This window comes from Pseudonaja textilis, chromosome 3, assembly GCF_049901715.1.
Source record: "Pseudonaja textilis isolate UNSWEBS1 chromosome 3, rPseTex1.2, whole genome shotgun sequence".
In the NCBI taxonomy this organism is placed as follows: Eukaryota; Metazoa; Chordata; class Lepidosauria; order Squamata; family Elapidae; genus Pseudonaja; species Pseudonaja textilis.
The window spans coordinates 165,428,860-165,450,652 of NC_141992.1; the positions used below are offsets into that span (position 1 = coordinate 165,428,860).

General features: G+C 34.9%; 1 protein-coding gene and 1 non-coding gene across 3 annotated transcripts; both read right to left on the reverse strand.

Annotated features, from left to right (window-relative positions):
- Positions 1–514: 514 nt before the first annotated feature.
- MYBL1 (MYB proto-oncogene like 1) lies at positions 515–19,543 on the reverse strand. Of its 2 annotated transcripts, none has more exons than XM_087931322.1 (16): positions 19,084–19,543; positions 14,692–14,797; positions 14,529–14,600; positions 14,214–14,306; positions 12,678–12,898; positions 11,484–11,667; positions 10,882–10,953; positions 9,597–9,695; positions 7,792–8,025; positions 6,018–6,359; positions 5,634–5,779; positions 5,317–5,431; positions 4,732–4,848; positions 4,540–4,644; positions 3,200–3,376; positions 515–2,469 (listed from the first exon to the last, which is right to left on the reverse strand). In XM_087931322.1, the coding sequence occupies exons 1-16, from the start codon at positions 19,101–19,103 to the stop codon at positions 2,341–2,343; spliced, it is 2,232 nt and encodes a 743-aa protein (XP_087787448.1). In that variant the 5' UTR covers positions 19,104–19,543; the 3' UTR covers positions 515–2,340. The 2 variants fall into 2 exon arrangements, with proteins under 2 accessions (XP_087787448.1, XP_026561898.1); XM_026706113.2 differs by having other exon boundaries at positions 9,597–9,698; positions 19,084–19,493.
- A 437-nt stretch (positions 19,544–19,980) lies between these two features.
- Positions 19,981–20,073, reverse strand: TRNAY-GUA (transfer RNA tyrosine (anticodon GUA)). The gene is made up of 2 exons: positions 20,037–20,073; positions 19,981–20,016 (listed from the first exon to the last, which is right to left on the reverse strand). It is a non-coding gene; the product is annotated as a tRNA-Tyr (tRNA).
- Between the last annotated feature and the right edge of the window lie 1,720 nt (positions 20,074–21,793).

The following is a 21,793-nucleotide window of genomic DNA, read 5'->3' on the forward strand; positions in this document are numbered from 1 at the left end:
GTATATGTCTAGGTATGGGTAAATGTTGAAGTGAGCTAAGCTACTATAGAAATAGACCAACAGCATGTGCCATAACTATGGCAGTAATTCATCAAGCATGATCATAGAGACAGCTACAGTAGTTACCCACCTATAAGTCAGTTAAGTTCTCCCCATATCAAAACAGACCCAAATGTAACAGGGCCCATGGCTGCTTGTTTCAAGAAAAGTAACTAAGTGAACCAGGTTTTTTTCCTGTCACATTTGTAATAAAATGCAATGGGATTCACGCCTTCATTAAAGCCACAATAAGCCAAATTGTGTCTTACCACATTGTGTTTCTTCATAAAGGTTGTCCCTTTAATGTTCAATTTATAGAATATGTAAAATTAAAGTCAGGCGGATTTTAAAATGACTATGTAAACTACATGATTGAAAAGGGAATAGTGCAATCTTTAAATAGATGAAATGCAAATTAATGTACTTCACAGATTGTAATATTGCTGTAATGCACCAAGTTAACTCTTCTTCTTATGTCAACTAGAGCTATTTTATTACAAGCTCTGAAGACACTGTATGTGTTTGTGTGTACATACACATATATACAAAGAGGCTGAAATTTGTTTGTGACCACATACCATTTCAGGTGTTGATATTAGCAGAGCAGCCTTATCAATTCAAACATCCTGTCACAGATATATTCCTCCATTACAATACTTCAGTGAAAGTGCTCATCCTCTCTCCTTTCTTTTTCACAACGAAATCTATGCTACCCTGAAAGAACAGCCTAAGTCCAGAACAAGTTCTCTTTGAGACTTGTTTTGGACTCATGTTTAAAAAATATCATCGTTACATCAGCTAATTCCTGTATCACAACTTGTTCCATCATCTTTATGTGAACTGCCATGGACAAGGAGCAAAATAGAGCATACTATAAACAACCAGGTGACTTGAAGCTCCTTCCCAAGTTTTGAGATATTAACTTCAGCCATGAACATTCTACCAACTTTCCAAATTGTTATCATGGTGGCTTTTCTTCTTTCCTACTGCCTAATGGTAATTGTAGAATCAAGAGCCACTAGAAGCTTGTTTGTATATTCCCTAATGTTTGCCTCAATATTTATGGAATAGCAACACTCTCTCATAAACTGAGAATAAGCCATTAAAGAAAGCAACCCTTCTCTTCCTATCTTAAAAATGGCATAAAGAGAACTTTTTTTTCCCTTTCTTAGTGGCATTCAGCCAAGGTTGATCCATTTCTTTTGTCCCGATCTTCCAAAACCACATATATATATATATCTTACTGCCTTTGGTATATTTTGCAAAGATCCATCAAAATGAATGGAATCCCAAAGCCTTAAAAGCCAAAGGATATAGGAGGCAGCATCAGATTTGTGAATCAAGAAACCTAGTAAAGACTGGCAGTAAAAAAGCAAAGTATAATGGTATATGGATGACTGGAATGCAAAAGGGAAATACAATTCATCTCCAAATGAACCAGATAGAACTGAACTGATATATTACTTGGGGCTAAGGCTACACTAAAGAAAAGCAGGAGGCAAAATGTACATCTATATAATTTCTGAACAAAGGGTGGTAAATTACTATTGCTCCTTTCTCTATTGCAGCCAAGAGCAAGTTTATGTTGCTTTGCAAAACAGGAAATATGTGGGTACTAGATGAAATTGCAGCCTCAAGCTTTAAAATGAAACTAAATTATACACAAACTGTCTCACAATTTACAAACACTATTCTGCTCCCACATGCTGTACAATACATTCAACAAAGGTCTCAGTTTGAGATTAATGAATACTGACACTTTATCCTAATAAAAATTAAATTCATATCTTTGTCTTCTCGTACTAGAAGTACCATTCTCAAATAAATACATATAACACTGTGGTTAATTCTGTGCAGCATACCTTGTACAAGTAGTGCAACTGTCTATTCTTCCTTTAGCCCCTTTCTTCATATTCAAAATTGCTACATTAGCAAAAGCATTCTCAAAAAGTACTGTACATTTTTCTTTCATAGATTACTAAACACCTCTAAGTCTAATCTATAGTAAAAGTTTTAGAAGAAAATTAGATGTATTTACTAAAGAATAATTTAGAAAACCGACTGGTAGAAAAAATATGTAGTTATTTCTTTTACCATTCAATTTAGTGGTCTTTCAAAAGACCATTTAAAAATTGCTTTAAAAAAAGGATGGGTGTGATATTTGCATCCCTTGTATTTTTCAAAAAAAGGGTATTACAATCCCCTTAGAAGGCAGCTTCAAATAAGTACTGCAAACATATTTCAGCTTAAAGTCTGTAATAAAAAGGGTGGGAAAGGTAGATCGATATGTTCTTAAGACAATCATAAGATGAGAGCCCTTGAAGTGCTGCCAGAAGCTGGGTAGGTGCTCAGGTACCTTCTTGCTTGCTCAGTCATAATAAGTTGATCTTCTGTCTTCCCATAAACAACAGCTTCCCATTCACAATTCGCCTGTTTATACATAGTCCAGTTAATAATTACATTCAGAATCTAATCAATTAAATGCCTTAAAGCCAAGGGCTAAAAATAACCAAACATTAAAATAAAAAAGCAAGAACTCAACATTTCTCAATTCCACTTAATGACTCAAAAGACTGCCATCCTTAGTCCCATTCTAAGAACTAGATATAGGAAAACAGTACTGGTCTCCTGACTAGCCTAAATAAACATGTAAAATTATGTAAAGCACTTTGAACACCAGGATATTGAAGGCGTAAAACTCATGGTTAGAACCAGTTAACCCTCCCAATGAAGCTACACGGGCATGTATGTTCAGGCATTGCTATTAAGAAGATCTCAGTATGTTTTCCACAATTTATTCAATCTTCATTATCTAATTTACTCAAAAATTGGAAGACAGTGGGGATGTAGTACGTATTGTGTGTGTACAAAATTATGGAATGCATTAAATTAATTATGCAACTGAACACTCAGCAACTGTGTCCTAAGGCTTTGGTAAAGACATTTTACTGCAATAGCAATTTTTAACTTAACGTATATTTCTCTTAATTTTGAGTCCTGAATCTGAAGGAGCAAGCATTTTGCAAACACAGGATATTTTAATACCAGAACCCTTGATTTTTTAATACATTAATAAATAATAGAAATATTATAATCTATAAAATTATTTTTCCAAGACAAAGTAAATAGAGTTAAATATTGAGACTTCTTAAATACTGACCTGAAGAGGTTTTTCTCCTTTAATATTTTTTGAAGTGTATGTATTCAGCTTTTTTTTCCATGCTACATTCAGTTTTGTTGAATTGGAATCTTGTTTCTCTGGAGTTGTGTTGTCTCTATTGTCATGTATTTCCAATAACGGTATCATTAGAAGTGATGTAGTATAGATATTCTCTGACTATATTGCAAAAAAAAAAAGTTTAGTACAACTAGTATCTTGCTGAAGAATTACAAGTTTATATAGTTAAAGCAGCTTAACAAGCCTGCAGGCTTGTACATTGAAATTCTGAGGCAAAGCTTTACAAGCATTTATCATTTTTTAAAAACTAGCACAAAATATTAAAAATAGGCTTTTATTAATCAAGAAGCTTCATTTAACTCCAAGAATTCAAACTTAAAATATTTAAAATTCTCACTGAAACGATTCTAGCATCATTAACCTGAAACAGAAACTGAGAACTGCACTGGAGACAAATTTCTTCTTTATCTATTCACACTTAGACAAGCAAAGCATTCCATTCCATTCCATTCTATTCTATTCTATTCCATTCTATTCTAAACATTCCTATTCCATTGTATCCCCTTTCTTAGAGCAAAGTAGACTAGAATATAAATATAAAACTAGCTACAGGTAGTATTTGTTCAGTAACCACTCATTCAGCAACCATTCAAAATTATGATGGCACCAAATAAGGAGTCTTTACAACTATTCCTGCAGCTATTGCAACGTTCTCATAGTCACATGATTGTGGTTTGGGCAGTTGGCAATCAGTTTGCAATTATAACCATCAAGTGTTCTGAAATTTTGCAAGTGATTGTCATTTGCAAACTGTATTGCCATCTTCCAACAAGCAAATTCAATGGGGAAGGCTGCACGAAGTTACAAATATGACTATGGAACGCTGCGACTGTGTAGGATTCATCCAATAATGGCAACTGGAACTGCTGCAACTGCCATTGTAAGTCAGTGCCATCACAAAAAGTCATGCTTTAAAAAAAAAAGAATTATACGTTTTTTCTTTAAAGTATATAAGTGCTTAATAATGAAGTCATACTTTATGATCGCATTGCTTAGCAATGTAATTGCCAATCCCAATTTCCATTTTTAAGCAAAGACTACCAACTTTACACTTGCTGAAATGAAAACAGTTAGGCCACTGCTTATTCTTACAATTACTGATCATTATAGTTTTTAGTATCAGTTCTTTTAAATACTAAAATGTTTTCTTGCAGTAATTGTTGACAGGAAAAACATTGGTTAAAGTTCTTGATGCTATAGCATATTCTAATCTGTTTCTATTTATTATGAAATATTTGAATTTCTGATATTATGGTACTGACCTGCATATCTGAAACATTATCTTCTGCAAAGAAAGGGTCACCAAGGTCTTCTTTTTCCCAAGGATCCAGGACCAATGATTTCCTGACTTTCTTTACGGAAGTGTTCTATGATCAATATTTTACAGAAAAAGAAGCAATTAAAATTATTTCCATTGTTCCTGAAATTCTAGGGCTATATGCAGTATAATTTACCTCTAGTTTGCATCCTTTATGGACAGACTCTTCCTCTTCCCTGAAGAATATATCTGTTCCGGTTTCCTCTTTTAAAACCTCTCGAATATCTTCTTCCAAAAAGGCAAGAGGCTGTGACTGAAATTAAATGATTAAAATAACAGAAAATAGCAAGTTCATAATTTTTTATTACTGAAATCCATTGTTGTAAGCTGCTCAGAGTCACTTTGAAGTGAGATGGGCAGCAAACAAGTTTAATTTATTATGTAAAATATATAAAAGACACAAAATGTATTCAAGATATACATTGCTTGGATTGAGTATGTTACATCTTGAAATTCCGATTTTCTCTCTTATAGCCAAAATTCACTGAATCAAGGTTGATAAAATTAACTAGTTTTATATTTTGTCCAATACACAAGGAGTTTAAATAAAGTTTTTGATTTACAGAACTTATAGAAATATAGTAACATAACAGTTTAGATATTATAACATGTTTGACCTTTTCCAAATGTAAATTATGTAGCATTGCTCAACCATCAATTTTTAATCCTAAATTTAGGTTGGTAACATTACATAAGGGATATGAATCAAAATGGTACACACCACAATTTTCAGAGGACCATATTTCTTTTCTTGAGCAGCTAAAGCATTCTTAAATGGAGTTGGAGTTCTTGGTGTTGTGCCCAGTAGTGATCTTCTAATAGTAGGTGTCCTAAAACTATACAAAATCCCAAAGATGTATCAACAATTTTATGATAATCAAAATAAATTGTTCTGAATAAAAAAGCTTTATGCAGAATCTTTTAATCTTTTACATTTTGCAGTCATTTTTAGTTCACTTAAGATTTACTTCCCTTTTTATTTCCCTTTATTTCAAAAAGCATATTTAATTCCTAATTCATATTAAATTATGTACCTACCCAGCATTTTCCTTTTGATCTTTGGGTGTTACATCTTTATTATGTAGGGGAGTTGTAATAAGAACTTTTTGGCTGCAAATTGGAGTTGATGTAAATGGAGTATTTTCAACATTAAACTGCTCATTTCCAGAACATGTATTGAAGAACTGTATATAAATCAAGAATATAAAATATACAATTTAACTCCCAACTGTTTAATGTCTGCAGTACTTACGAACAGCTCTATAGCAAGATAATTATTCCCCATCTTATAATTTAAAATGTTGTTCCGTAGCTAAATAGGTACATGAGACTTTGCAAAAAAACACACATTAATATGATCTACTTGTCATGACATTGTATTCTTTAAGCATCACTAGAGTTGTAATCACTACATTTATTTACCTGAGAAGGGGAAAAAGGTAGTGTTTTCACTGGTGTTTGTTTTAGCATAGTATTGTTGCTATTGAGCCCATCATTCTGTTCATAGGCTGGTGATTGTCCAGTCCTGATTTTCTTCTTTTTGCGTAAAATTGTAGGAGTACTGAATTTGGCTGTATTTGGAGATCTTGATTCTTCTTCATCACGTATTTTTTTGCCATCAAGTACAACACTTACATTAAACTGGCACTCCATGGCCCCATCATTATGCTGAATACGCATTAATTTTACTGGAGCTTGATTGACAGGTGAAGGAGCCGCATCAGAAAGGTCAAAGCTGGTGACATCACTCCATGCTACAGGATCCTCCAATATCCATCAACAGAACAGAAAAAATATATACTTACATCTCTTTAAAATAGGAGCTATTTATCTCCAGTTGAACTGTGATTCAGCTATATATTTATCATTTTAATGTATAAATACAGATCTTAACTTAAGTTCTAACATACTTTTAATCCATTTTTATAATCTAAAAATATAATCATTTTATCATTACAGATAGTACTTGCTTTGTTCAGTCATTCGTTCAGTGACTATTCCAAATTAAAATGGCTCTGAAGGGACACATGACCCATACTCAAAGTTCCAGGTGTGTCCTCATAATCACGTAATTGTGATCTAGAAACTTGGCAACGCATTCATACTTATGATTTATTGCCAAGCACCCTGTGATCCTGTAATCACCATTTGCAACCTTTCCTGCTGGCTTCTTCAGAAGGTCAATGGGGAAGCTAGCAGGAAAGGTGCTGCTGCCTGCCAAAAGGACACCCTCTGGTTTCTGGAGTCTGGCTGAAAAACTCCATCCTGAAATCCAAGCAGAATTTTGGCATGGAACATTTGCAGCACGGTGCGTTTGTAAGCCAGTCTCCATAAACTAGAAGATTCTCTCTCATTTCTGGAGACTGACTAAAAAAAGCATTCCAAAATCCAAGCAAAATTTTGGCAATAGAGATTTATTATAGAATAGGGAGGGTCAAACTCATCATCAGTCATGAGTCCCTGTATGCCCACAACAGATATAAGTCCAGCCCACCTTGAATTCTTTTCTTAACTCACGCTAATTCCACTTGACCATTAGTAGTTCAGATTCTTCGAGAACGCTTAAGCTTACAATAAATCTTTATACTCATTTGAACTGCCTGAATTTCCTCATTTCCTCAGTTCTTGACATTTACAGCCCAAAGATGCAGCACAGTGAGGCAAGGAGAACAGGATGTCTTAGGGAGGTGAGGGAGTGGTCCAGCAAAGGCTGCATAACTCTTCCTAATTGGGGGCTGGAAATCCTGCTTGGATTTTGGCAGGGAGCATTTTTAGCTCCTAAGCAGAAATGTTTGAGCATGCCCTGCACTAGGCCTCCCACTCTTCCCCTCACCAAGGCAACCCATGTTCCTTACCGGACACTCCATCTACTTCAGACCTATAAGTTTGCTTAACAACTGGAACTGGGAATGTCGAGATTATAGTCTCTAACCAAAGCAGTCACGACATCTTGCTTCATGACTGCTTCACTTGACCAAGACTCCAGCCTTAATTGGGTTTATTAAACAAGGACTAGCTGTACTTTCTCAGATAATCCCAACAATTCAGATGTTCACTATCCATTATTTCTCTCACAAAAATTAATAAATAGCAATATCTCAGTTTTATTGAACAAAATTATTACTACTAATAATCTTAGTAAAGTATTAAAATTTATATTTTTCTGATTTATTACATTAATTTTATCAAGACTTACAGACTCAATGAGTTCCAGTGTCTCTGCAAATTCAGGTATGGTCTGTAGAGATGAAAGCACTGCATTTGCTTCCACAGCCAAGTATTTGCTAGGTGAGGTTTGCTGATTTATTGAAGCTTGTGTATCATCTATATCATAAAAGTCATTTGTTTGCTCCCCAAGGCTATTTAAAGTATTTGCCATGTTATCTTCCATGATGAAGTTTCCAGACCAATTCGAAAAGTTTCTGGCTTGCTAAGAACACAAAAAATGTTGCTGTTTTATTGAAAATTAAGCATGAAGTCATTCAAACTCCCTATAGATGTATGATTAATTAAGTTCACTGGCAATTATGGAAGTTGTGATATAAAATGGGCCAGAAAATCAATGTAATATAATTTTAATTAGTCTGTAATACATTTACCTGAAAGTAAGCCCATTTAATAAAGTGGCTTATTCCCCCCTCCACAAAAGAAAATTACAAAGGGTTATGCTGCTGATATAACCAAGTGACATATTCTTAAATGTGTCTAATTTTAACCTGCCAACAATCTTTATTGTGGTCCTAGAAATCATACTGCTAAATTTCTGTGGTAAACTGTCAGAAACTAGAGGTGTTTCATTTCACTATTTTTAGGGTATATATTCATTCCTTTAAACCAAAAATAAATAAAAATTAATTATCAAAAGCACCAAAAAGAAGTCTCCTAGGCAGGGCAACATCCACTTGCATGACATCATGGAGTACTTCTCCCCACCTGCTATGCCCTTAACTTGACTTTTTTGATGGCTGCTAGCCATCAAAAATATTGCTTGCTCCTGCCTAGAGAAGAAAAGCTGGCTTAATAATTTTGCCAAATGATAAGAGAAAGCATGCTATAATCCTCTAGCCACAAATTATGCAGTGATCCTCATGCTTCTCTCTCTCTCTCTGTATATGTATGTGTGTATATATGTGTGTGTGTGTATATATGTGTGTGTGTGTGTATATATATGGGGCATTCAGCTTTGTTAGATTTTCCGTGTTGTGCTTTTAAAGTTGTGTGTGTGAATCTCATCTGTCATCAGGCTTCTATATAGTGTATACTATGTAGAAGCCTGATGATGGCAGATGGTTCTGTGGTGTCAACTTTAAAGCACAACTCAATGACGTGAAAATACCGAACAAAGCATGCCATACATAAGTACCAAAAACTTGAAAAACACACACACACACACACACACATTGTGTGTGTGTGTGTGTGTTTTCAAAGCTGAATACCATCACACACACACACATATTATTCAGCTTTGTTCGGGTATTTTCCACGTCATTGTAGTTGTGCTTTTAAAGTTGTAGCACGTTTTGGCAGAATCTCATCTGCCATCATCAGGCTTCTGTATTGAGAATACAGAACAATACAGAAGCCTGATGATGGCAGATGAGATTCTGCAAACGCTGCTACAACTTTAAAAGCACAGCTACAATGACGTGGGAAAATACCCGAACAAAGCTGAATGCCATACATGTAAGTACCTGCAAAAACTTAAGAAAACACACACACACACACACATATGTTTAACTTTCCCTGAGTCATCAAAGGAGATACAAAAAGCACAGAAAGTAGTATGTAATCCTAAAAGTCACAAGAAAAATATAAGGAATATTCTATGCCATCCAAACTTTCTCAGCTGCCCATCTGTTGAGAAGTGAAACATGATTTCTTCAACTATAGTTCAAATGCCATTACAGTATATTTGTTCATTAATTAATTTTAAAGATGTAAAAAGACTTAATTGCCAAAATTATGTAACAAAAATGTTACATTTATGCAAGCAGCTCTTACTGAGGACACTCTCTTTCTCCTGATTTCATTTTCAGCTGACATAAGTAGCAATTCAAGTTCTTTAATTTTTTTCTCTTTGTCAGGATCATCATCAAATGGCTGCTAGAATGGACATTGAGGGGAGGGGACACACAAAGAGATAGAATTACATTTAGGGCACATCACTAGGAGATAATTTATAAGGGGCATTAGAATGAAATGATAACAGGACTTTGGTTAAAATTAAAATTATCAGGCGTAAGTAAATAGTAGAAATGCAGCTGATAACATGTGCTTAAAATAAACCTAGGTGTCTAATTTCCAACAATATACTTCAGAATAATTTCAGAGCAAAGTTGAAATCCTGACAGAGTTATAGTAGAGTCCGTGGTGCTCTGAGCTTGGTTGTTTGCTGCAGACATTTCATCCCTGACTAGGTAATATCATCAAAGGTAGAAGAGAGTGGTGTTTGCTTCCTGTTTATATACAGGAAGCTTCCTTGCCATTGTTGATGGAAGCCTATTATCACAATGATGAAATTGCCCTGAACATTATCAAACCTCAACTGGCACAGTATTTGAAACTGGACCTGATTATTATCAAATAGCGGGGAAATATTATCCTTTTATTTATTGTCACTTTTTATCAGTCTGATTTAGATCAGCCTGGCACAGACATATTTATATATTAGGCTATAGGCTAACTTGCAGAATAACAATAAAAAAAGTAAACAGAATTTGGCAATATTTTAAAATACACATCAGTTCTGTAGACTGGTGTTGATATAGATGTATAAGATGATCATAATTATTTTTATTTCATAATTGCTCAGTGACAAAAAATATTCCTCCAATTTTTAAATACATTATTCTTTTGCAAGGTATTACCAATTTCCATCCAACCAAACTGATACATTAAAAAACAAAATAAGCTGAAATTCTGGAGAGGCAAGTAATGGAAATTTCATACAGTAGACCAATATATTTGATACTACTTAAAAAATACTCCCAGATTTATACACATGGGTTTTATCTGCTATCCAAGATAAAATAATTATCTAAAATAATTCAGCTGCATTAACATATGCTTTTTTATCAAAATAGTTCCATTTCCTTAATGGAAAGTGTTCAAATTATTGGACACAATAATATGTCAATCCTTTCAAAATAACTGAGGTTCATTGTATTCCTGAAAATAAGGTCCCTATTAAGAATATTTTTTCATATAACAATTAAACAGAAATATTTTTGTGCTGTCATCATGTCAGAGAAAGAGTAAAATGTGAATATAGTTACCCAACAATTACCTGAATAAAGTTTGAAGGAGCTGCAACATCTAAACAGCTGCTTTCAGTTGAAACATACTGGTAACCTGGTATCTAACAAATCAATAGTTATTTACACAAATATAATCAATTATCTCTGCACAATTATTTCTACAGAATAACTTAAACATTTAATTTTAGAAAAAAATAATTTGAACATTTCAAAGAATTACTACTTTGAGACAAAATAAGAATATTAAGAAGAAAAAAATTGAAAACCAAATACTTTCAAGAACAAATATTTACAGTGAAAAAGCAGTTTAACTTAAAAAATATATCAAAAATAAATCAACAAGAAAAGGTTAAAACAATGCTGAAGGTATTAAAACTTCTGGATTCTTTCAAGTATCTCACCTAAATTATTTTAAATTATTTGCAGCATGAAGTTCTCACACATTCTCCTATAGCAGGGTGGTCAAACTCACGGCCCGTGGTCCAGATGGATCACATGCTGGCCACGCCCAAGCCCAGTTTAGTGAAGGAGGGAAAAGTCCCAATACGTCATGTGACGCCGCCGTGATGCCGTGAATTTGACACCCTTGTCCTATAGTAAAAAATATGGCTATAAAAAATTGGAAACCTACATGTGTTTGAACTGGTATATAAAATTGATTTTGGGCATGCAGATGATCTGTAGATACACAAGTTTTGTGAGGAAGTTTTGATAAACAAGGGCGCTCTGTCTTGATTCCATCTTGTAAATATCCTTCTTGTTCAACTTTTCTTCGCATCGTAGAGTTCCAATGATTTTTTATTGAGTTGTCAGTCCTAAACAAATAATAGGATATAATCCTAAATCAAGTTCTCTATAGTTACACTAATTTCAGTGGGGGAAAAATGAATCATTTTTGAGTGAGACAAAACATTTTTAATAAGTTGTACTATGTCCATAACGTAAACATTTTATTTATTATGTATTGCATAGAATTGAAAATTAGGCAGCAAGAAATGTTAAAATGCAAAATTAGTTTTCCAGAATTTCCTAAAATAAAATTTCAGTTTAAATGTTTCTAAAAGAGGTATTAAAATATTATAACACTTTTATATTATTCCTTCTCAAAAATGTGGAAAGAAACATCACAATAGAAGTCTTCTAACAGAGATTTGTACAAGTATATTCCAGAAGCCGGGCGTGTTTTCTGAATTATGCCCAAACTCTAACCTTCTCATTTTTTAAGTTGCCTTATGGCCTTTAGGTCTTTTTTAGTAGTTGAAGATGTCTACTTCACTACTATTTGTTTCAGTTATCAAAGGCTCTGATTTGAGGGGCAAAGAAAGTAAATGTATCTTGCTTCCCATGCAGGAGGGGGGGCATTGGCCTGAAAATGTCTGGTGAGCTTTTCAACATTCCTCTGTATCTGTGTTCTCTGAGCCTTTCAAGTCCTCTGTGTCCATGCTGAGAGAGAGGATGGGGCAAGATTACCCAGGATCACTGAAATCTGGGCTGATGAAAACTAGGAAAAAAGGGGTTTGCTGGGAGAGAGCAGGACAGTAGTGATAGTTCTTCATTTTGGAATAAATTAAGATTTGAAGCACTGCTGCCTTAGCAGTAATATTATAAAGCCCTATCACTACTTTCCTAGCATGAGACTTTCTGAAGAAAATAGGCTCTATACTCCCAAATTGAAGAATTAATCCAGTTAATTGTGCTGGTTTTTTTTAGCATAATGAACAGTTAGAAGTTCTAACTGGGTTAATGGAAAATGTATTAGTATATTGTGCAAAAAAGGCCACATAATAGCATCATTTTAAACAGACATTAGAAAAAAAAACCCGACCTTCCAGGGAGCAGTTTTGCAATTTCAGCCCATCGGTTTCCTAAACGTTTATGAGCTTCATAGATGATTCTGTCTTCCTCTTCCGTCCATGAAGATTTCTTTACCTCTGGATTAAGATGATTGTGCCATCTCTCTCGACATTGTTTCCCTATCCTTCCTTTCAAGTGCTTTGCAATCAAAGACCAGCGTTTGGGGCCATATTTCTGAACAAGTTCAATCACCTGGAATACAAATTGAATGGCACATTTTCTCCAGCATTGTTTTAAGAAAAAATAGTACCCATGTAAAAGAAGCAAAGGATCTCATTCTATTTATTTAATTATTTAGCCACAAAATCATTCTGACTTCCAGTGGCTTACATTTAGGACACTGGTGCTAAGGGGAAGTGTAAAAATACAATGGATGAGATCCCACATAATGCTAAGCCAGGGGTTTTTTGTAGCATATTTTGCCATGGTAGCTCACATTATTCTGTAATAGGTTGACTGATCTAAGTACACACACACACACACACACAAACACACACACAGACCTCACATTATGATGTAGCATTATGTATAAACCAGACCTAATATCATATTTAGAAACTAGCTGGTGGAGTGCAGTATTAAAATAGAATATCTAAAGGGTAGGATACAGAACTTAGTTTGAAATAATCTTACAAAGCTAAATTATAACATTCCCTTCCAAATATATATTGGTGAAATGAGACGTTTAATGTAAGGAAATAGAATATTATATATGTATCTACCCTTTACTTCCAGCATCTCAGGTATGTCCTCGAGGTGCCTACAATGTCATAAAATCTGGCAGATAGTTGGAAGGAAGGAACGTCTTCTCTATAAAGGCATGCTTGCCCCAGGCCAATCTTTTCCCAGATGTCTTTATAACTGCCCATTCTATGCACATTTAGTGGCATTTGTGTCTTATAGTATCTTCTTTATGCAATTTCTAGTGCTATGCAGTACTTCAGGCTTATTTCTCAAAATGTATTTCAGGATAGGCAATGACATATATACAGCATCAGACTACACCTTGTTAAAGCCACTGCATCCTTTCTGGAATCCACAGCGTCTTTCCACAACTTCATACAATCCAGAGAAAAGACATGGGTCAGTTGTAAAAATATACTATAATATACTACCTTTACAACAGTGAGTACCCCTAAAAAATCTATTTGGAATTAAACCTAAAACATTCCATAGCCTTACTATTTATTGTACTTTATTGTTTTGTTTTTAACTTGCAACTTGCAATTCACTTAAGAAATATTTTGCAATCTACTTAAGGAATGTTGGTTTTGCCTTTAATGTATTCTAATTAAAGGCCAAGCACAGCTCCTAAGCTCAAAAGAGAGAAGAACCTCTATTTTACGCAGCAAAGAATATGGATGCAAACATTTATAATGTACTTATTTATATCCTACTTTGTATTGAACTACGTATGGCAAACAGGACAATAGATACCTGAATAACAGTACTGTCCTTCCTGAAACAAAATTAGTACTTAGGAGCAATATAAATATAAATCCGATACCCTCTGATCTTCTTCCTTAGTCCAGGGGCCTTTAATAAGTTCTGGATTTAGGACCTTCTGCCATCGATGCTGACACTGAAAATCAGAACGATTCTGAAAAAAATGAAAAAGAATTATTCTCTGTGTAGCTTGCCAACCTGATTGAAGATGTTATAGGATTCTAATATTTATATAGCATTTCTACTATAAAACTAGGAATTCTAATAGATGTATAGAGAGAGATCTTTTTTTCTATCTGCTTATTGTTTATTCAGACAATGATGCTCAGACTTCTGAATAGTTATAGGTACTAAATAAGAAAAACTTTCCACTTACTTGTAAATGACTAGAAATAAATGTCCAGTCACTTGTACCATGCTGTTCTACTAGTTTTTTAAGTTTTTCATCCTGTAATAAATGATAAAAATTTCCATCAATAATTTTTCAACCCTGAACCCAAAACTGTATGGAAGATAAGCCATGTTACAGTTGAACTCACCTCATCACGGGTCCATTTTACTCTGTTACATATCTTTTTTGCCCCTTTTTGTTGTGGTACTTCATAGTCATGATCTGCATAATGAAGTTCATCGTCATCTTCCTCACTGCAAAGTGCAAGCTATTATTAAATTAACATTGACAGTAAATTTATGCCTATGTCTCACATGTTTTAAAGACTTAATAGTCAACATTTTAGACTAAAAGGTACCGCAAACTTTAGGCATTTGTTCATGCACCATTACTGACTGAACAGCTAAAGTCTAAGTGAAAGTTTAAGAAGCAACCAAACCAATCCTTTAAATATTAATTAAATATTTATTAAAATATATTTGCACTTTTAAAATATGCAAGATCATAGTAGGCATAATGTGAATGGTGTATAGGAATACTATGTTTATATCTCTACATTTCTTAAACAGAAGGCAATCTGGGAAGAATGTCCCAATTAGAATATTTCTTACAGTAGCTGTCTTTTACTTTTACACTATTTTCTCTTTGATGGGATGCCCAAATTACATCCTCCCCTATTTCACATTCTTGATCTATGTCAAGATCAAATTTTAGTGCTTTCAGGAAAAAGAATAGAGAATTTAAGCATACCCTGAAAGATGACTTTAGTTCCAACAATAACTCAGTTTTCCAAGTGTGCTTGACACCAATTGAAAGCAAATGTATCTGTATACAATATATCATATGTATTACACAGACAATTCTCATACTGGCATAATCAAACAAAGTTTAGATTTGTGATAAAACCCATGAACTAGTGTCACAAAGCTTATTTTGAGAATACCAAATATACAATAAATCAATCAGAATAGAACTGGAAGGGATCTGGAGGTCTTTTAGTCCTCATGAGTATACATGAGAGTTGAATGAAAACTAATCAAGACGAGAACCAAACTTGAATGAAGGATAAATTTCCTGACACTGAGAACAATTCATCAGTGGAATGAGTTGCGTCCAGAAGTTGTGGCTGCTCCAACACTGGATATTTTGAAGAACAGATCGGACAATCGTTTGTCTGAAATGGTATAGGGTTTCTTGCTTGAATAAAGGGTTGGAGTGGAAGATCTGCAAGGTCCCTTCCAACTCTTATCATTTTGCTTCCATTATTATAAATTGTAAACAGAGGGCAATACTGATGCACATGAAGCTCTGACATTTTTTAGCATTTGTTCTTTCACTTCACTTGCCAGGAACTTGCTGTTAGAAAAAGTTGTGTTGCTATAATTTGTGAAAAGAAAAACTGAAGTAGGTACTCATTAGTGTATTTAAGCAAAATGCCTTTATTAGGTTTTTGACTAATGAAGGTCAAAAACTTGTCCCTCCAATTAAAATTCATCTTTCAATACATTATGGCTATATTGATATGAGTAATGTGCACTGTTGAGCCATCAAATTCTAAATATAGTACCCCAGCAAGAACCAAATTGTTCAATTAAGAATGAAATGCATAACCAGTCAGAACAACCAACAAATTTCACATGAGAAAGTTTCATGAATTGATTAAGGATAATTGACAAATCACTCAAGAGAAAATTTCTGTTAACAACATTTGGGTCATATAATTGATATTCTTCAAAATTGGAAGAGTTCTGGAATAAGTGTTCCTCATATGCTGACTGCAGAAAACCTCAAGAACTGAAATTTTCTGATTATTATTATCATATTACAAGAATGAAGAGTTTCTTCACAGCATCATGATAATAAAGAAAACATAGGCCCATTCTTATAACCAAAAAATAAGCATTAGTTCATGGGGTATTATCACAAATCTTAATTGTGGAAAAAAGTTCAAAATGTGTGCTTTGGCAGAAAAACGTATTACAGTTTTGGGCATTACAGAAGGTATTATTCCATTGAAATTCCTTAAGCACCAATATCAAATTATAGTGCTACACTGCAATATTCAAAATCTTGAAATAATTATTAGTTTAGAAGTTTAAGGAAATCTTAAGGAGTATCTTTAAGATAATCCTAGGCCTCAAAAGTCACAAGACATCCAAAAGGCAATCTAGAAGTTGCATCTCATCATCTTAATCTGTCCACCATAATCCAATGTAGGTGCAACATGCAACTTCCAACTTTTTTCAAAATTGAAAAAACATCTTTCAATTTGAGTTCTTAAGAAGCTTACCCATAATTGGCAGAAATATATAGCAAATAGTGGTGATTATGTGGAGCATACAAATACCAAAAGTGCTCATTTCAATAATTATTTTCCTGTTTCATTTATTAAAATATCCTTATTTAAATTAACTTTTTGGAAATGAAGGCATTACTTTTCACTCACTGTATCTTTGTACAAATGCCTAGACTAGTTTATACGTGGCATTTTTCCCAGGTCAAAATAATATATAAAAGAAAAAATATTTTTCTTCAAGGAAGTTAATTGTATGCAAATACTGCACATTAGAAAACAAACAGCAGCATTCATTTTCAGAACTATTAAAGAAAACAAATGTTTTCACCTTTATTTCCTTGAGAACAGTCTGCCATCTACTGGCTTCTTAGAGAACTATACTAATATTTACCAAATTAGGTGTTTCATTTACAATTTTTTCATAGTCTTCTTTGCAAATGGTTTAAGCAAGATATTAAGTATTATCATATAAAATAGAAAAGAGACAAACCCCCTTTTTCAAAGTCATTTTGCTCAATTCCTTTACAATATTTATTTGTGTTCAGGAAAAATCATATTAAAGGAGTATTTCTCAGTCATTAATATTTTCATTTTAAAATATTTTAAGAAAATAGATCACAGTCTACAATACTGCTATAGTATTTTTTCAGTTGATTCTCCCCCTTTGAGTCAGAGACAGCAGTCATGACTCTCCAAATATGGTGAATCTACAATTTGCAACTCTTTTAATCCTCTTAGGGCAATTCTTGAATTGAATCCATTTCAATTCTTGATTTGGTAGTTCTCTAATTGCTTCTAGTTGGCACAATAGGGGTTTGGACATTATCATCTGTCATAACTAAATAAAGTTATATAAACTATAATTAAAGTGGATCAATTTCCCGTATCTTCAAAAGCCCATCACATTACTTCTATGCCTTCTATTTATTTGGAAATAAGTTCTGCCAATTTCATATAATTTACAAAATTGTATTCACAATTCATAGTTGACAAAAGAGAAGTCTATATAAAGAAGACAAATCATAATGTAGGTAGGAATGTCTTTAAAAGGTAAACTGAAAAATCTACCTAAGATACTGATTGGAACTGGACCAAAGAATGATATGATACCAATGTTATATACTTTGGTTTCCACTTTAGGCTCAATTTAAAATCTTGGAATTAACCAATAAAATCTACCAGTAAAGAAATATCTCTATATTATCTATTTATTATAAGAGGCTTCAAGCCAAATATCCTTACTTGCTGAAGAATCATACATTGTTGCTTAGTAGCCAGCTGTTTCAAAAATTCAGTAAAATGCCTTCTCTTGCTTTACTATCTTTTTATTACTAATAAACGTTCTGTACCTTGGATCTTTTACTCCTCTACGTATTTTTAGTGCTAAACTTTATCATTTTTACCACAGTTTTAGATTGTTCCGTATTTATTATTTCCCCTTTGCATTTAATGTTATTTTTCGTTCTGTTTTTGTATGCTATCCTCTGAGAAATTGATTAAACAACAAGAAATTTATCCTGCAAATATGTTAGTTTGAAACAAATTACAACTATTAGCTATTTATTTTTCTAATAAATGAATAGAAAAACATGAAAAGTTTTCAATACTTTTCTTGGTTTATGTGCAAGTTTTGACTGAAGGCCAATACTTTATTGTTCCCTTCTGCAATCCTTAAATATTATTTTTGCTTACATACTCCCATATTTAAATAATATATAGGAGAAAACTAATTCAGCAAAATCATACCCTGGACACATTATTCTCTTTCAGACTTTCCCTCTCACATACTTTTACTTATTGTACAAAAAAAAAAAACATTCAAAGAGAGAAACAAGAAGCAAAAACGGAAGAAATGACATGACAGGATAGCAGGAATATTTTTGGTACTTATACTTTTTCCGCACAAAGATGTGATTTGGCATCAAGTGAGGAAATAATCCAATAGATGAAATAGGACCATCTTTTCACCCTGTGTAAAAGCAGCGTAACAAAACCTTAAACCACCATCACTAGAAAGATCCAGGCCGAGGCACAAGTGAGAACGGGTCGGAGCTGCCAGGGCACGTGGAAGCGGCAGCAGAAAACCTTCCATGATCCGTGGGGAGAAGAAGCGGGGATGGGTCAGAAGCCCTCGCCAAGGAGGGTGGCACGGCCTGTTCCGCGGCGGAAAAAGTGGGAAACGCAGCGCCGGGCATGGAGGATGCCAAGGCGGCGATCGGGAGAGTGTACGGGAGGGCCACTCACCTGCGCGGCCTCTTCGCCATCCTTCGCGTGCACCATAAAGCAAGCAGAAAGGAACGGGGATGACCCCGCCGACCAGAAGCGCTCGCTCAATCGAAGCCGCCGGGCGATGCCCGACAGAGGGGGGTCCGGGGAAGGGGGCCGCTGCTTTTTTAGCCCCGGCCCCGCCCCGTTCCCCGTACCGGGGGCATGGCCCGACACCCAGCCAAAAACGGCAGGCGAAAGGATCGGGGACCAAGCGAGCGGAGCCCTGGTCCGGCTGCCACTGCTCGGTCCTCCGCCTCGAACGCTTTCCAGAGGCGCCGCCGAGCTCGCGGGGTTTTTGTTGTTGTTGGTTTTTTTTTCCCCTTTCCCTTTTCGACCCTGCCGCCGAATCTCGCGCCCAGCCTCTGTCCGGAGCCACCGTTTGAATCTGCGCACGCGGACTGACACCCCATTGGCTGCTGCAGAAAGCACGCGACCAAACGGGGGAGCTTGGGCGAGGGAGGAAGGGGAACGGCCAGTAAGAGGAGAAAGGTGGCGGGATACTGGAGAGGTTGGCGAGGAGGAGGAGCTACTGGCGGGCTCAAGCTCAAGGGCTGCTGGGAATGCGAGTCTTTGCCTCATCGAGGGCTAGAGAAAACGAGAGTTCTCACCTGTTTCCAGCGGGCAGCATATTGCGTTAGCGAATGTGCTATTTTTCTTTTTCTTTTTTTTTTCCACACAGTTTCAAAAGAAAAAGGTGAGGCACATTTTCGGCTTATTTTCGGATTGGCCTCTTTTGTTGGCTGTACAAGCAGAACCGCTCAATTTGAAAGTATGCTTTCTCAATAAACGCTAATTTTTATCAGGGAGGATACAAAAGTTTTACCAACCTTGAACAAGTTTAAAAATCCAGCAAATGGAAAGAAAAAGTAAGCCTCCTTCGAGCCGGAATCGAACCAGCGACCTAAGGATTCCCGTACGACATTCCGCCTCTACAGTCCTCCGCTCTACCAGCTGAGCTATCGAAGGGATCTGGAATGCGGCTCTTAATGCCTGGCATACAGATGTGCGTTGCCAATAATGACGTTGAGGGTAAAGTTTTAAAATAAGGCCACGGATACAGTTTTATCTTTAATCCCCATTCTGTGGTACCTGAAAATATAGTTCCGGACGATAAGTATGTATCGACCCTATAATGTTTTCAACTTTTCAATTCCAACTTAACGCTGATCAACCATTGAACGCGACGAGATTTGCTTTCCAGCGAGCGTACGACCCTAAATCTTGGCATATAACGCTGAAATAAATATCCCTGGCTTAGTTCACCCTTTTCGCGCTCAAGACTGGGGGCAAAACAAAGCAACCTCAGATAAAGCAGTCGATTTGGCTATTTGTTTCAAAACTGTGTGGCACAATTCCCAGATCCCTAATATACATTTTAAAGAAGACCCGTTTTCTTGTCTTTCTAAAAGTAGATATATAAAACAAAAGGAGTCTTTTCGAATAAAAAAAACCTATGTCTGGTTTTCGTTGTTATTTAGGAACAAATAAAGACAATTGACATACACTGCATACTATCTAAAGAAGAAGAAAAAAATTCACCAGTTGAAAATTATTGCTTTTTCTAAACCTATATTTAGAAACCCGGTTATCGTTGAGATGTGATTGAGCAGTTGCAATATTTCTAATACGGAGCATAGCTTTTTTAAAAATATACATTTTTCTGAGTTTTAAAAATTATCTTCCTATACATGACAGTAAATCTACAATTTTATGTACATTGTAAAAAACGTTGGTTAAGAATTAGGTTCACCAAGCAGGATTGTTACATCAATTTTGAGGCAAAGGGGGAGATGGACATGGGATCTCTAACTAGATCAGTGTTATCCACTTTGCTGGTATGCTTTTCTTTTTTAAGGAAGTATGTCAGTGATGCCAAAGTCAACATATATACAATGTTGAGTACAGTAAAGGATCTTTTACATACTGGCCTTGGTGTCTACAAAGAAATTGTTAGAAAGAAATCTTTGTGAAGTGGCTACACATAATTGATATATATATATATTGAATATTAATTGATATTTACCTTTGCTTCCAAAATAGAAAAGTTAGCAGTTCTTTCATTTGCTTGATAGGCCAAGATATACAGTATTTTAATTTGCTAGCCTAATGACACTAATGGCTTTCTATGTCTGAAATTAGATTTGAAAGCTAATTAAGAATTTTAATATTGCAGTATAATACCACTGACAAATACATTATTCTTCAAAGAAAGCATCTGTTATACATATGTGAAATAAAATTAACCATTGAGTACGTCTTCCACCAAATAATATGTATTTCTCTAACCGGGGTTTCCAGTTCAATGTGTGAAGGGTGAAGGATGTGTGTTTGCGTTTATTTTCATGGTCGTCATGATGTGCACTGAAGATGGTGTTTGATTTCATTGTACGAGGTGCAATGACAATAAAGTAAACTAAAGTAATATGTATAACTGTATCAATTATAAGGAGATAGTCCTTGACTAACCAGAAGTGGGATGAGAATTTCTGTTGTTAAGCAAGGCAGTTAAGTGAGTCAAGTTTACCTTTTTTCCCAGTTAAGCAAATCACTGCAGTTAAGTGAATCACACATTGAGTCGTTTTCCTCATTAACTTTGCTTTTTGGAAGTCAGCTGAGATCAAAATAGTGACCATATGACCCCTGGACACTGCAAACATCATAAATACATGTCAATTGCCCCAGTTTT

Coding starts and splice junctions, on each gene's coding strand:
- MYBL1 (XM_026706113.2), bottom strand. CDS start 19,103: ATGGCGAAGAGGCCGCGCAG. Junction 4,849..5,316: donor ATGGTCCTCTGAAAATTGTG/GTGTGTACCATT, acceptor ATTTAATTTCAG/TCACAGCCTCTTGCCTTTTT. Junction 2,470..3,199: donor AAGGAGAAAAACCTCTTCAG/GTCAGTATTTAA, acceptor ATGTATAAACAG/GCGAATTGTGAATGGGAAGC.